The 16,699-nt window shown below is 37.2% G+C and overlaps 1 protein-coding gene across 10 annotated transcripts in view; it reads right to left on the reverse strand.

The window, feature by feature from the left end:
* The window catches only part of ANKAR (ankyrin and armadillo repeat containing), a 111,411-nt gene extending 95,588 nt beyond the window's left edge, over nt 1–15,823 (reverse strand). For 8 of the 10 annotated variants that reach the window (XM_051986014.1, XM_051986015.1, XM_051986018.1 and 5 more), the window contains exons 1-4: nt 15,245–15,823; nt 12,856–13,035; nt 11,559–12,183; nt 2,406–2,843 (exon numbers count right to left, since the gene is read on the reverse strand). In XM_051986014.1, the coding sequence (XP_051841974.1) occupies nt 2,406–2,843; nt 11,559–12,183; nt 12,856–12,858 (1,066 nt within the window). In that variant the 5' untranslated portion in view covers nt 12,859–13,035; nt 15,245–15,823. The remainder of the gene's footprint in view (nt 1–2,405; nt 2,844–11,558; nt 12,184–12,855; nt 13,036–15,244) is intronic. The other 2 variants (XM_051986016.1, XM_051986017.1) reach the window with 2 other exon arrangements.
* Nucleotides 15,824–16,699: the final 876 nt, after the last annotated feature.

Genomic DNA, 16,699 nt, shown 5'->3' on the forward strand with positions numbered 1-16,699 from the left:
AATCCTGCATTTCTCTACGCTTTGCTTGCACTTTACTTTTAATAGCATTAAGTGCTGCTTTCTTAGAAACAGATGAACTATCCTGTTCATTTTTGTTTGGCAGCTTCTTAATTTCCCCATCATTTTCTTTTTTCTTTTTCTGAGGCAATTGGGGTTAAGTGACTTGCCCAGGATCACACAGCTAAGAAGTGTTAAGGATCTGAGGTATATTTGAACTCTGGTCCTCCTGGCTTCAGGGCTGATTCTCGATCCACTGAGCCACCTAGCTGCCCCTCCTCATCATTTTCATGAAAGTAATCTTGATGTTGTGGGTGTTCTGGTCCAGATGTTTAAATGCAGTGCTGTATACCAAGTCTCTGAAAGTTGCCCATTTCTTTTTCTGCTTCACTGTTGCTGACTGTGTGTGTGTGTGGTATCATGTTTCCCTCCAAGTTAGCAATAAACTGTTCCAAATTGGAGAAGCACATTATTCTGTCTTCAGATAGTCATCTTGCCTTGGGGCTGATGCTTTTTTTGAATATGAATGTTTAGCTTGGAGAGGCTAACTCTTTGCTCACTGTGCCACACATGGCCTTTGTCATTCTTATATACTGTCTGTCTTTTTATCTTATGATAGTCTTATATAGTCTATTAAATGTCAAAGTTTGCTTCAAGAGTGCGTCCACCATTTATTGCATTTTGATAAATAGAAGATAGTGTTGGTGATGAGGTCATGAGAAGTCTCTAGTAGTAACAGACAGTTGCTTTTGCTGTTTTCCATTCTATTCTTCCCTGCCGTTTCCAATAGTCTCTTCTCCTCTGATTTTGCCAGTCATCATACTGTTGTGGTTTCACAATCATGACATCAGAGAAATAATGCCATGGCATATAATTAAATTGGATTTTAGTGAGGGAGGGCTGTGCAAAGTCACCACCAATTTGTCACCACTTTTGGTCTTTGAGATGGAAAATAGAATTGGGGATATGCTCTATTTTTAATTTTAGCTCTTTCTGTTGTCTTCCTAGTCCATATTTATTATGGACATTCAGGTGGGATTGAAAAAAACATTTAAGATAAATAACTACTGTGTTTGGAGATAGTGAAGAAAACCTACCTGGATGGCATTGAGGTTTCCAGTTAGACAATTATGAGAAATGATATTTAGAGATTTAAATAGAATTGCTGAAAGCCTTAAACACCAGGTTGGCAAACTAGTATGTACAAGGTAAGAAGAGTCAGGACCAAGGGGCAACAAAATCATAAGAAGCACCTTTCAATGAGGAACAATTATTTACAAAGCGATTTGCAATGTAGAATACAAAGTAAAATTTGTAAACTTTCCCCCCTGAATCTTTTGCCTTTATATTAATCTTCTGCAGACAAATAAGATTTTATCATGCAAACAAGTTTTTCTCACAATTTCCATCTCCTTTACTATTTTCTTATTTTGAGGGTGCTGAGGGCGAATGGATGAGGATGGGGTGGATAAAGGGGGAAGGCTGGCATCAGTAAGACCCAAATTCAAATCCAACCTCAGACATTTAATAACTGTGAAAGCTGGGCAAGTTAATTAACCTCTGTCTCACTAGCTTCAATATAAAATGGGCAAAATAATAGGACCTCCCTCCCAAGGTTGTCATGAGGATCAACTGGGATAATATTTGTTAAGTATAGCACAGTGCCTGGCATATTGGTGGTACTTTAAACTTATTCTCTCTCCTTGCCCCGCTTATGGTCTTTTGTCCTTTTACTTCTTTTCCCTTTCTGTTCTTTTGCCAACTTCCCATCCCAAGCTTCAGACGGCAACTGAAGAAGAAGAGATGGGAAGTAGGCATTCAAGGTAGGAGGAGACAGTTAAAATAAAGATACTATAGAGGAAAACTATTTTCATTTCCTTAAGTCTCACTACAAACTTTATCCTGATGGACCTAATTTTCCAGTGAGGATACATCAATTGCTATAAGAAGCCAGGTCACTAATTTTTTTTTAACTTCTTACTTTCTATATTATAGAATGCTAGCCTTTGCACTCAGGGGATCAGTCCATTTATAAACATTTATTAGGATCAGAGGTGAGAGTCAGAAGGGGAAACATCTATCAGGAAGAACAGGCATTTTTGCATTATTATCTTGCTTCCCTTCATGTGGAAGCATCTCTAGACAAGGCTCCAGTGAGAAAGAATGATGGAATTGCCTAGCACTCCTAAGTAAAATATAAAATCTCTTTAAATAGTGTAAACTGATTTTCTTCCTTCTTTCCTATCCTTTACTTCCTGCCTGACTATATATCTCAATATGCTAGCATTTGGGACATATTCTGAGAGCCCACAGTTAGAAAGAACTACAAATCCTAAACTTGGAAAAAGATACGATTTTTTTTTTGAGTGGAAAAAGAAAGTTGGCTTTCTGATGATAACTATTCTTACCTGAAAATGATGGAAGCAGGGTACTTAAGTTTGGAACTTTCATCTTCTTTTTTAAGCTAAGCAAGAATGGAATCATGAAGCATATTAATTTTAGATATGCCATATTTTGCCGCATTTCGGTTTTCTTCTCAAAATGTTTTTCTATAAGTTTTTTATGAAGAGCTAATCTTTGCTGAATTCTCTGATAGGTACAAATATCAAGATACTCTTCGGTATATCTTATTGCATTAGTAAGCCAATAGGCTGTTTCAAATAGGAAGACATTTTCATATTGCTGAACTAGTGTGGTGCTAAATGTCAGCTTTAGTTTTATATTTTCAACATATTTCATAAATATTGATTTTTCTTCAGGGCTATTAGGATCATAGGTTGGGTCTTCATTCATATCTTCATCATATATTCCATCATAATCTGGATCCTTTGTGAGATCAACAAGACCTTCAGAGCAAAAAAAGGAAATTTTCACATAGTGAAAAATTCATATTTTATGTCATTTCCCCCAAACTGATAAACATCTTTTGTAGAGTAAAACGTATCTGTCAATTAAATCCTAAAAATATACCTTCCAGAATCTCACTTTTTAAGATTATTTTTTTATGTAGGTCTCCATTGGCACTGAAAGACAACAAGATAAGAGACAAAAAGTGCCGATTAAGGCAATTCTAGAGCTTGCCAGCTTCATCAAAATTGTTTCTAAAAATAGATGAAAGTGTTTATGTAGGCCTGCCAAGAGGCAAACAATGAAATGTTTGTATTCCTTTTAGAGACTATTATTGTTATGGCTTTTGAGCTGATGTAAATACATGCAGAGCTGTAACTAGAAATTTTTCTACCTGGGGCAAAAACATTTGAGGGTGGGAGTGGCAACCTTGGAGGCAGGATGAGCAGCTGTCTCTCTTCCTGTGGACTAGAGGCAGCAGATACTTGGAAAGAGATCAGAAGCATTAAGACCCTCAAAGGGTGGCCGTCCCAACCATGTGGGCCAGGAGGCCAGACTACTTCCTCTCCCAGTGCTCCCCATCCCAGTTTAGCTGTGGGAGCAATTATGTCATGATGATTAGGTTTAAGTTTTGGGGCTCCTTTCTGTCAGGGAACCAAATGATGAGGTCTAGATTTAGGGAACCAAAATGAGATTAGGGTCCCTGGTGGTCAGGGAGTTAAATGATGGGGTCTAGTAGCAGGTTCGGGGTTCAGGGAATCAAATGGAGAGGTTTGGCTCCCCTGCACCCCCTTGGAATTCGGTGCAAGGACAGGGAATTTGTCTTTGAAGGAGTTTTAGAGTTTTGGGGTCCCTTCTTCAATGGAGTGTTGATAAAGTTCGTCTGAGGGCCCCAAATGAGTTTTATGGATTGTTGTCACAGAAGTTTCCACCCCCCAGAAGAAATGTATCTCTTTTTACTAGATGTAGGAACAACTGATGTGATCTGCACTCTGATACATTAGAATACTTTTGTCAAAAATGCTACCATTTTCATGAATGTTACTTCAAGACAGGGACTCTCTTCTTTTTTTTTTCTGAAGGAGATATTTATATCTATATCTTTATAATTTCTATATATAATCTCTCTCTCTATATATATATGTAGTATGTATATGTATATGAGACCTTTGAGTAAATTCTGGGGCAGGCTCTGTAGTGCTTTGGGGGAAAGCTACCAGCACTCATGCAGTGACTCTAAGAGCAGTTTTGTCCTTCAGATGAACTGCTTGCCTTTTAGTGGAACAGATCCTTATCCTAAAGGAAAATTACTATATTTATCATTTGTGATTTTCTTCCCCTTAAGGGCAACTATTAGCTCATCCCAATGAACTTTTATCCAGAGCTAGGATAATAGTTGTTTGAACTCTGATAAGAAGAAACCAAGTGCTTATTGCAGTTAGGATTTTCTCGAGGACCACTTCTTCCATTTCTCCTAAAGCATTATATGTGTTTGATCACTAGCTTGCACACACTGGCATATTTTCTTGTCAGGGGAGTGGTTGGGAAATATATAGCTTGCCCACTTCAATATCACTCACTAACAATTCAATAGAACCCTTCAATGACTCTTTTTGATAAACCCAAATCTGACATTTGTTGTCTTCAAATACAAGATTCCTGACAGTGAAATTGCTACTCTACACATCAGAAAATAAATTTAAAAAAAAAAAAAACAACTTCTAATACTTGCTATTCATTACAGTGCGATGGGTCTTGTCAAGAGAATAATTAGAAGGGAATGCAAACTCCATTACTGCTGAAGGTTAACAAGGATATGAATGTCTGGGCAGAGGCTTATAAATAAATATTCTCTTCACTGAAGGAAGCTTAGGTAGTACAAATTCAGTAGGATAAACAACTTCCACAAAAGAAAAACAGCCTGAAAATCCATTAGAAGGCCAGAAACTGTCCCTTTGGCAACAAGTGATCTCAATTATTCATATGACAACAAAGCCCCATATTTGAATCATGATGGGGGGAGGGGTGTTTGATAAGATACCTCCCGGATAATTCAGTATTCAGGGGGATAGGGATAGGATCTGGGATTTCACTGGCACAGGCCACTCCCAGATGACAAGACTCTTTAACTAGACGAATGTTTATATAGAATGGCTTTTTTGTGGAGAAGCCATTTTCATTCATTTATCATCCCAAGGATACAGAGGTTTTTTTTTTTTTTTTTTTAAACATTTTTTTTTGTTTTGTTTTGTTTTAAAGAAATTAGTTTACTTCACTACAAATTAATGTCCAAGGAATGCATACCATTAGAATGGTTCAATTTAGAAAATCATCTATAGATTTCCCAAGGTGGATTTCAGAACACAGTTCTCACTAGGGGGAGCTGATGTCTTTCTTTCTGGAAGTATAAACACTATCTCATTTGAAATCTAAAAATTCTGTCTTTTATTCTAAAACATAAAACTGAAGCACTGCTCAAATTCTAATACTATACATTCCTTAGGCATCAATTTGTAGAAACTAGCTCTTTTTTTTAAAGCTCTTTCATTGTCTCAGAGTGATGAGACATCTCTTTTCCATGAAGAAGCCCTTCTGTATAGGAAGGACTTCTGTATAGTCATTCCTCTTGTTAAAGGGAATCTCCTCTTCTAGTGTAATGCTGGAGAAACTGAGGCAAGATAGAGATTAGAGAATTTTAATATTTTATTGGAGAGCTCAGATTAATTGGCTGGATTGGACTTGTCTCTCAAAAGAATCCAGCAACAAGTGAAGAATTCCAAGGATTCTTATAGGGTTCCAGTGATCAGTGGAATAAAGCAGGGTGGAGATAAATAAGCGCTGCTGAGAGGGAATTTCCAGGAATGGACCATAATTCAGTTCTGATAGGTTGGGGGTGAGGACCATAAATTCTAATAACTTAGGAGGATGTAGCAGCCAGGATGTCTAAAATGGAAGATATGCTTACCTATCTCTAAAAAAACCTATCTACAATTTATGGCTCTATGAAATGCTAATGGTTAGGGGTCCCAGCCCTAATTTATAGCAGTTCTAATGGTCAGGAAGGGGGCTTGCCATTGAGGCAGAATAATTCAGGGAAAATGAAGTAGAACAATTTAGGGAAACTGAGGCAGAACAATTAAAGGAAACAGTGACATAACACTAGGAGTGCCCTGTACTAGTGAAAACCCAGATCCAATCCCTATCTCCCTAATTACTGAATTGACCTGTCCCAACGAAACAATTCTTGAACCAACTATATATACTCAGTGTATCACATTAATTCTGCCAGTGTCAGTCTAATAGGGTGAGAATTTATGGGAACTCTGCAGCTGTAGCCAGAGCTTCAGTCCCTTGGCTAGATACAAATATGTTCTAAGGAAACTGGCAGAAAGAATATGTTTTTTGCTGAAGCTGAGACACAGATTCCCAGTGAGCCTAAAGACATGGTACAGCTCACCTGTACACCCCTGAAGAAATAATATCAGCAGTTGTTTCCATAGTAGCACTATCTCTATATAAAACAAGTTGCAACTGGGAAACTCTAATCTAATAGATGAAGCTCCTCAAGTCAGGTTTATGGTACTCTATGGATCAACATGCACTTCAAATAATAGCTCATCAGACTCTCCCATTAAAAAAAAAAAAAGCAGAGGCCTTGGTTTAAAGAAAAGACAATTAATGCAATAGCAGAGTAAGACTTGCAAGAGAACATTCTCCTCTCCTTCCTTTCTACTCAAACCAGGGATACACTCTCTCTCATACATTAAGGATCATTTGTAGAAAAGTGATCATATATAGGGATCACACATGAGGGATCTGTATGTGAGGAATACCCAAGAAAGACAAATTTATACCTGCCATATTGTAAGATCACTGATATTTTCTGGTTCTGTCACTGCTCTCACTGGCCCTACCAATGAGTGAGGCGTTTCAGCTAGAAATCTTATTGAATTGGGGTCACCTTCTTCCACTGAAGTCATGACATCTTTGTTGTGCATGTTGTTCTTCTGTTGGTACCCTAGTTTCGGTTGAATGTAGTAATTGATATGTGTTTTAACTGTGCTGCCTTGTAGACATGTCCTCCTCCTTAAGAGGAATAGACCCATAGATACAACCTGTTTATCTGTCTTAGACCAAACTCTGGGGGGAAAAGGGTTGATTATTTATGTGACAAAATGGCATAAATCGAACAAAGGACACAAATCTCAAGGCAGTGCAAAACATATAGCATTACACGTCAGTTGCTTTAGGTGGCCCAACAGATCACATTCAGAAACATGCTACTTTGCACCATGCAGTAGTGTTGTGGTATAACTCCTAGGGAAAGATGTAGCAATAGCCCTAGGGCCACCTAGCCTTAGCCCTAGGGCCACCTGGCCTAGGGAGTGCTGTAGTTCCACAAACAATGCTGGTTGTCAGATAACAATCTGTTGGTCAATAATAATAAAGTTTCTGAAACAATAATGAGTTGCATATCAGACTACTCCTCAATTCTACTCCTAAACCATAAAATTAGCATATCAGTGACATGAAGCATCTGATCTTTCTAATTTTTTCCTATAAGTATATCTTCTTGCTCCTGGTTCTTTGCCAACTTCTTTTGAAACTTCGTCCCCTATTAGCAGCAACAATAAATCTTTGCCCCTTAACTTGGAGATAAGCTGAGTTTGCACATTACCTGAAACACTGACCTAGGAATCCTAACATTGTTGCGGGTGTCTTAAGCCTCAACAATAGTGTAAGGGATACATTGCAGAAAAGCACAAAAACTAATGATGCTTGAACAGCAATATATGTCAAACATGTAAATTATATGTAATACATAATAATCAATTACTACATTACTTATCCTAAAATAATCAGCATCATTCAGCTGCATGAGTACTTCTAGCTCTCCTAAATCATATGGGAGAGTGGTCACTAATTTAACAGTCAATATATTGCTAAAGCTTGTGAAGAGTTTGTCTTCATCCTATAAAATGCCAGTTTATAGTCCTAATCCAGAGATTATTTCTGTCTTTAGGCTCCTTAAATGCAAGGAGGCTAAGAGTAGCCTTTCCTTTTCTTCCTCTGTGTTTGCTAGAAACTAAAACTGGGTCACAGTAGATTTCTTCTATTATAACTGACTTTAGGAAGCCGATATGGTATATAAGAAGGAAAATGAGTAAGGTGACCACGTTGTTCACCTTCAAAAGCATTTCTTCCAGAGTGACTTTAGAATGATAAATAAAACATTTAGAGCTTCTTATTTTGAGCCATCTGGCATTGGATTCTTAGCTACCTAAGATTCACAAGAATCACAAAGTGAAGGAAGCAATAATTATTCTGATCACACAGAACAGTAGTTGTTCAAGTGAATACCTACTAAAAAAGCTCAGAGAAAGCTGCATAGAGAAAAGCCTCACACAAATGATATATCCCCTCCATGCTTAAAAGATTATTAACTAAGGAGGGTTTTATGTGTGTTGGAACAATTTTTACAATTCTTACTGATTTGAGTTCTTATTAAGTATTTTATTCTCTTTAAATTCATGGAATTGTATGCTACAGGGACATCTTAACACATGTTTTAGTTTCAGTAGTTTGTAGTAACAAAAGAGTACCTCCTCATTCCATGCCTATGAAGTAAAACCTAAAAGACATATATGAAATCACTCAGCGTCACAGCTGCAAAAAAGCCTTAGAGATCATCTATTCTTATCAACTCATGTTATATATAACAAAACTGAGGTCCAAGGTCACAGAATAAATCGGTAATAAAAATGGAATTACAACCCAAATCTTCTGATTTCTGGTCAAAATAAAAAAAAAAAAAACTATTTTTACATGTCTGAAGAATGTATTTAATTTTTTTTCAAAATAGCTTCTGTGTCTAGCATAACAATTTCTAATGATTTTTAGAGATCAAAAATGAAGGGGAAAAAAGAGGCTAGATTACATGCATTTTAAAAGTCCATTTTCTCAATTACATAGATAATTCTATTGACAATTGTTTTTCTCCCCTACTGGATTTGCCATGCAATAAATAACCTTAATTTTCAATGTTGTCAGTAGAGATAAAGGAATAGTAAATGGATTAATGGTATCTATTAATGTTGTTTTAAAATGGCTCCTTATCAAAAGATAAAGATTAAGTTTATAAAATGCTTTTTGATTTGGGCCTCTTGACATGGCCTATCAACTAGTCTAGGGATTATTATCCTTTTTTTTACAAACAAGGAACCTGAGGCTCAGAAAGGTTGTAACTGGACTAAGATGACACAGTACCAGAGGCAGAATTTAAGCCCTAATTCCTATTCCTGAATATAAATTCATCTACCTATCTGATAACATTACATATATCTATATAGTTATTTAAGAAGCCAAGTAAACAGAAATCTCACAACCCACCCACTCCCAATGCCCTCCACCCCAACTTCCAATCCCCTTGCAGTTGGTCCCCAATTGTACAAGTTATGTAATTCTAATTCGAGATTTAAATAGCAACAGGCTGCTTCTAGGGAAGAAGGCTGGGACCAGAACCTGAAATGGGAAGGTAATGGAGCTTTGGTTAGGCAAGGCCTATGACTGGACAGAGAGAATAAGAGCTGAATAATTTCTTGTAGGGGGTGAGGAAGGGCACAATGGAGCCAGACATATTCTTGCTGGATTCTTCAGGACTTATGAAGGCTAATAGAACCTAAGCTTGTAGAAGCTTGTAGCCAAGGGTTAATCACTAGAGCCATGCTTAAAGTGGAGCTAGCACCATGTGAAGGAAAAAGGAAAAGATTCTACCTGTATCCTGTGGGAGGGGAGAGGTTATGGAGAGAGGAAACCCAGAGACAGAGACTGACAAAAGGACAGAGACAGAGAGATAGGAGAGAGAGAGAATTTTATTTGAGAGATAAACAGAGCTTCAGGGCTCCCCATCTGATACTTCTTTCCTTTGAAATAAAGTTCCCTTTAGTTGTTAAACGTTGCGAGGGAAAGATAAGGGCAATAATATGGCATGGAAGGGTGAAGAAAAGGACTGCATACCAGTGTGTTGTATGTTATAAGACAAAGACTGCTTCTCTGGAAGGGAAGGTCCATCATTGTTCCCCTGAACCAAGCCAAATTTAAACAACCTGCCTAAATTCACTGACCTGAAAATTAAAGAGCTGCTCTATACCTTGGTTCTGTTTCTTCCCCGTAATTGATGTAGTTAGACAAGATGGTTTCTAAGGCTCTTTCCAGATCTATCAGTAAGATAGTTTATAATATTTGGACATTTGATTCCATCTCAATTATGCTTCATTTTCTGGTACCATTTGACTGATCTTTTTCTGTGACCCTACATGGATAGGTCATCTCCCCTCTTGGGAGTGGGGGAGAAGGCTCAGCTTCCTCTATTGAAAATTATGTTTACTTAGATTCCCATTGTTCCCCATCCTGCTTATCAATCAGTGTTGAGAAAGGTGCCACCCAATCCCCTGATACTGGCTGCCTAGTCCCCAGATATTGGTCACTTATCTGTGACCTCTGTACCCTGTCTGCAAACTGTCCCATCCTTGCTACCTTGGGGAAGAATTGAGATGCAAGGGCCCAAACTCTGCTGAGGTAGAAATATTTGCATTGTCTTAAAGTTACCTATAAAACACTGGCCCCAACTTGAAGCCATCATTGATCTTCACTGATCAGCCCAAATATATGTTGCTATTTGATGTACCTATAATAAACTTTTAATTCTCTTTGTCATGAATTTTGCCTTGTTATTCTGGGTGAAAAGCCCAAAGGAAGAATTTTTACTTTAACACATCCACTATAAAAATCAAGGAACTGAACTGTACTGAACAAGTGATCCTTGAGTTTCTTTTCAGATCTAACATAATATTTTAAGGATTGTTTTTATTTTGTTAGATTTTGATAAGAGTGGGGAAGATGATGATTTTAAATCCTTTTCCCATTTTCTCCACAAATGCATTTGTTATATGGGATATCAGGTCATTTCTATTTTCTTCATTCCTCTTCCCCATCACTTTTTGAATGGCAAGTATGAAGAAATAACTGACCTAGATAATCAGAATTTAGTTATGAGTAACAGATAGTTTAAACAGGAAGTTAGGGCAGTTAGGTGGTACAATGGATAGAGCACCAACCCTGAAGTCAGGAAGACTTGAGTTTAAATCTGGTCTCAGTCACACCACTTCCTAGCTCTGTGCCCCTGTCCAAGTCACTTAACCCCAATTGCCTCAGCAAAATAATAACAATAATAACAATAACAATAACAATAACAATAACAATAAAAAAAACAGGAAGTTACTATATGTCCTGAATTCCTGGAGTGGGTGGAGATAACCTCCCCAGCAGTGACCTCCCTCCACAGGGTAGTATCCATCACTTCCTCCCCATCTCCAACAGAAGATGCCTCTAGTAACACTTGCTTTGGAGTAATTTATAGTAATTTGCCCCACTTGCATAAATTCCTAGTTATAAGCTCTGGCTCACATAAAAATCTTTGACCAAAATGCAGACATGTTAAGAATATAGGGTAACAAATTCATGAATAGTTATGCTGATAAACCAATCATTATTTTTATAGTTGTGTATAGAATCAGCTTTATAAAACCTCAAGCTTTTTCAAACTTTTTAACTTTTGTGTATGGGGGAGATTAAGTTCCATCTGCTTTGTCAAATGATCTAGAATGATTTCAAATACAACTGAAATGAATGATTTGAAAAGAGTATATGCTTACCTGCTGCATTAAACTCTGCAAAGATATCTTTATCCGTTTGAGGCTTCCCTTCACTATCAACATCCATAAGGGAGCGCCACATTTCAGAGAACCTCATCCTTTTTTCTTTCGACATATATATTCCATGCCAGAGTGATTTTATCATGTAGTCGACATTAATCAGAATTTGTCCAATTCGAGTATCAAAATAAGCTGGAGGCAGCTGGCAGAATGAGCTTTGATCATAATTAGTTTCTAAACTGATAGAAGGAATTTGATTCAAACAATAAATTCCAACAGAGAGCTCTCTTATGATCTGATGAACTTCCCGATAATCCAGGTTTGCATTTGGATCTACTGGTGCCAGCAGGATTGCAGTGGAGAAGCCAACATTTTTCAATTGACTTATAAGTCCATCGGGAAGTTCTGTGTGTGAGCGAGTATCCTCTTTTCCAGAAAGCCAGCTGACAAGTGCTGTAGCAAGTAATTCTTGAATCTCACTCCGGTCATATTTTTCAAAAAAGGCACTGGCGTTCCTCTTAACTGCCAAATTGGCCAGATAGGTGCTTTCATCTGATTGGTCAAATCTTACTAATCCTTTTTTTGGATACCTTAACATTTTCTGAAAAGTTTCTTTTTGAAGTTCCTAGAATTAGAAACACACAACCAGCCACCACCACAAAAGTGAGAGTTCAGCATTGTCAGGTATCTGGGTTTCATAAGAAATAAATATGAAATCTATTATACAAGTAATCATTCCATTTTTATAAAATTACTTTTTAATGATGAATTATCATTTGAGAAAATTTCAATGAAACAAAATGCAGACATGTTAAGAATATAGGGTAACAAATTCATGAATAGTTATGCTGATAAACCAATCATTAGCTCAAACATGTAATTAATAGTAATTAAAGGCAATGTGACAAAGTGAAAAAAAGGATCCAGAACTCAAAACTGGAAAAGCCTGGATTCAAGTACTCTCTCTGGCCCATTCCATCTGTGTGATCTTGAGCAAGCAACTTAACTTCTTGATGCTCTAGGAAACTCTTTAAGATTATAACTCACAGAGAAAGTGATAATCTATAAGGGAATTTCTTCCCTTCACATTATATTTTTGTGGGACTGGATTCAATATCACAGGACTCCAAGGAGGGAGAAAAAGTGAATGAAAATCAAAGAGGACAGCTATCATTTAAATAATTTCTCAGAACATAGAGGGTGCCCTAATTCAAAACAACGATTTGGAAAATTGAAATATATAATAATTTGTACTACTATTTTAAGTAGGAGAGATTAATTTATGTGTAATGCCTACCATGCTGATATTCTTCAGTGTAGATGGCTGACAACAAACATTACTTAGATTCTTTCACTCAAAGCAGAAACCCAAAAACTTCTAAGTGCCTTTAATCAATACTTTAGTGGTTTAGGTGAAATATTTGAAGGTGACGTCATTCAGTTGTACTTTTAATGTAGTCTTTGAAAAAAGTCTTTTCTGTGCAAGAGATCAGCATTTTGAAAATACAATTAGGAATCTATCCTTTTTGCCATTTCTTCATGGTGAAATCATTCTCTTCTCTTTTATAAATGTGAAAATTGTTTTGGACATACTGCAATACTTGTTCCCTGAGGTATATAAATAGTTTGTAAAATTGATATCAACTTAATTTCGGTTTATGCTCATAAGTTGTGATGTACTTTACAAAATTTTTTTTATTATTAAATGGGAAAGGTGAATATAGTTCAGTAGGTACAGGACCATGCTGCCTGAATATCTATTTAATACCTATTTATAATAATTTTACAGTGAAGGTATTTGAGATTAGCCAGCACAGATACTTTTTCTATTCTAAATATTTCATTCTACTATACCTATTTTTGTGACCTCATTACTTTCAGACTAAAATGCTAAAAGTGTTAAAAAAAAAAGTCATAAAAAATAGGAATAGATTCAGTATTTATCCTGTAAATAGTAATATTTTTTAGCTGTAATAGCTTTATGCTTTCTATAAATGTAAAAATATACATTCAAAGGTAGAAAAAATTTTAGAAATAAACTTCATTCTTTGGCTTGCCTTGTTACACTGTTATATGACATGCCTTGTTACACATTTATACATCCAGTTTATTTTTATTTTTGCATTTCAATTGAAAAACAAGTTCAATTTTCACTTTCATACAACAAATATGTCAGGAAACATTTCACTTCTTGGAGTTGTATGTGTCTAGGATGGTTACAATAAAACTACTTTTAAATCTCATAACTATCAGATTGGCTAAAATGATAAAAAGGGGAAAATGACAAATGCTGGAGGGGATCTGGAAAAATAGGGACACTAATATGGTGTTGATGGAATTATACTGATCTAACCATTTCAGAGAGTTATTTCAAAGGACTTATTAACCTTCCCTTTTACATAAAGTGAAACAGTTTTCCCAGTCCCTCAGGCTCAAAACCTGGGAATCACCCCAGATTCCTCACTATCTCTCACCCACTCTTCCCCCCCCCCAAACTGATGAGGGGAGCCCGGAAATTCCAAAACTCCTTCAAGAAGAAAGTCTCTTTGGCTACATAAGAAGACAGTACTCACTAAAAAAGATCCTGATGTTGAGATTGAAGGCAAAAGGAAAAGGGGAACAGATAGTATGAAAATAAGGAATATGAACTTGGACAGATAGTGGAAGAAAAAAAAGTCTGGGGTCACAAAGAGTCTGGACATAATTGAACAGCAACAAGAAGTAAATGCTTGTTCAATTTTTTAACTAAATTATTGAACTGCTTTCAGCCTTGTTTCTGTCTACTCCTTTGTATTTTATATAACCTATAATTTTGCTGCATTTGACTTCTTACTGTTCCTTGATCTATCCTGATTATCTCTTCATTTAATTAAGCCAAGAGTGATGCTGGATTTGCAATCAGGGGAAATAGGATCAAATTCTAGCTCTGCCATTAATTTTGTGACTAAATAGATCCTCTAACCTCTCTGGGCCTCAGTTTACTCATATATAAAGTGATTTGTAAAACTAAATAATCTCAATGATCCCTTCCAGCTGTTTTTTTGCATGGAATGAAACCCATTACTTTTTTCTCTCTGTGAAATCAGGAATATCCTTTAAGATCTAGCTTAGTTGTCAACTCCTTCAGGAAGCTTTGTCTGGTTATCCTCCACCCTAGCTGCTTGTTTATAGATTTCCAAGCATTATAAATAGTCTAATTTGGATCCTAATTATTTAGGGACAAGTTTTACTTCCCCTATTTATGTTTTATATTCTCATCAAAGCAGTTGTAAATTGAATAATCAATTGTTAAAGGACCTGGCCTCAAGACACTTACTAGCTGTATGACCCTGTGCAAATCACTTAATCCTGTTTGCCTCTGTTTCCTCATCTGTAAAATAAGCTGGAGAAGAAAATGACAAACCATTTCAGCACCTTTGCAAAGAAAACCCTAAATGGGATTGGGAAAATCCCGATTTAACAATGATTATATAAACTTTGTCACCTAACTCCCTATGAAAAAACTCCTTTTCAAAGAAACAAATCTAGCAGTTCCTTTGTAACCTAGTCATTTCCCAGCTGTGTGACCCTAGACAAGTGACTTAACCTGGCTCAGCTTCATTTTCCTTTCAGTCAAATGAGGGTAATATTAGCACCTACTTCACAGGGTTGCTGCGAGATAACATCGGTAAAATACTTTTGCAAACCTTGAAGGGCTAATTCTTTTTCTTCTTTTCCAGTGTCAGTTGCCCACAGGTATCCAGTTTGTTAAAGCACCACTTGAATCCAGGTCTTCCAGCCCTCTGGCAGGCTCCTCTATTCCATGGAGGGGCTGCCAGTTTATACACCTAACAAATGTAAATACATACTGCACACTAAGAGCTAAATAAATAAATGTATTCTATCGTATTAATCAGTAAATTTAGGAGATCTGTGGGAGGGTGATGGGAGGGTGGAGGGGGAACTGTCAGAGGAATTGTGGTTGTAGCCTGGGCTTAAGGGAAATATTTTCTGGCAGGGTTTGAGCGGCTCCTCGGTGTGAAGATGAGGGAGTGGAGCCAGTCTTAGGGCTCCCGGGTGCGAAGATTAGGGGAGAGCCAGTTTATGGAGACCCCGGAGTCGGACCTAATTAGGTCCAGCCCACTCCTTCCCACGGTGTCCACCTCAGCTTTTGGTTGAGGCTTCTCCTACGACCGGGGCAGGAAAAGGGGGCGGAGGCAGGACTTGCGCTTCCCAGGGTCCCGGCGCCGGTGGATCAGGGCCTCCGCCCAGGCTTGCCTGGTCCTGGGGCCGACCAGCGGCTGCAGGATTCGAAGTCGTTCCCGGATTCTGGAGGGGAAGGGGGAGGGGCAGGGGTAGGGAGGAGTGGGTCTCTTTGCTTTTAAATTTCATTAGTGGAGGGAATTTCCTCACTGGGACTTCCCTATCCTATTGAAATCAAAGGTCTCGCCTAAAAAACCCAATCTGGACCACTTAGTGATTTAATATTCGAAGAACATATAAGCAAGGCTCAGTGGAAGGATGGCTTACAAAATAGAACTATAAAGCACATTGTTTTCTGTTTACAAACTAGTAGGGGAAAAGATATGTATATATGTAAAGATATACAAACAACACAGCATAATAAAATAAGAAATAATGTTATTTATATATATATGTATGTTCATGTAGCATATATAAATATTACATATACACATGTGGGTTCAGTGGACCTCAAGATCCTTAAAAGAACAAGATATAGACAAATAATACAAGATGAGATTGAATCATTTTATCAGTGGTGGGATCAACCACACCAACAAAATCACATCTCACAAGTAACAGAAGAGGCAGGAGAGCTACTCAAGCATTTGGAGATGAAAGTATTTTTTGGAAAGATTTAACAGTAGAGGTCTATACTCAAAAACCTGAAGGCAATGATACTAGGTAGGAAAACTAACACAATCACCCATATACTGGATGAACAGAGCATTAATAGTTCACGAGTTTACTGCTTGAGGAAGTGCTTTCTTCCTTTTAAAAAATATTACAAAGGTGATGCAAATTCCTACTCATTCAATGAAAGGGATCTGATCAGAGACACTTTCCAGTGTTTCCAATATATCCCAAAGGGATTTTGCTGTAATAGTTATTTGTGCTAATATTTAATCTTATCAGAAAAA

The sequence above is a fragment of the Antechinus flavipes genome, chromosome 3, assembly GCF_016432865.1.
Source record: "Antechinus flavipes isolate AdamAnt ecotype Samford, QLD, Australia chromosome 3, AdamAnt_v2, whole genome shotgun sequence".
NCBI lineage: Eukaryota > Metazoa > Chordata > Mammalia > Dasyuromorphia > Dasyuridae > Antechinus > Antechinus flavipes.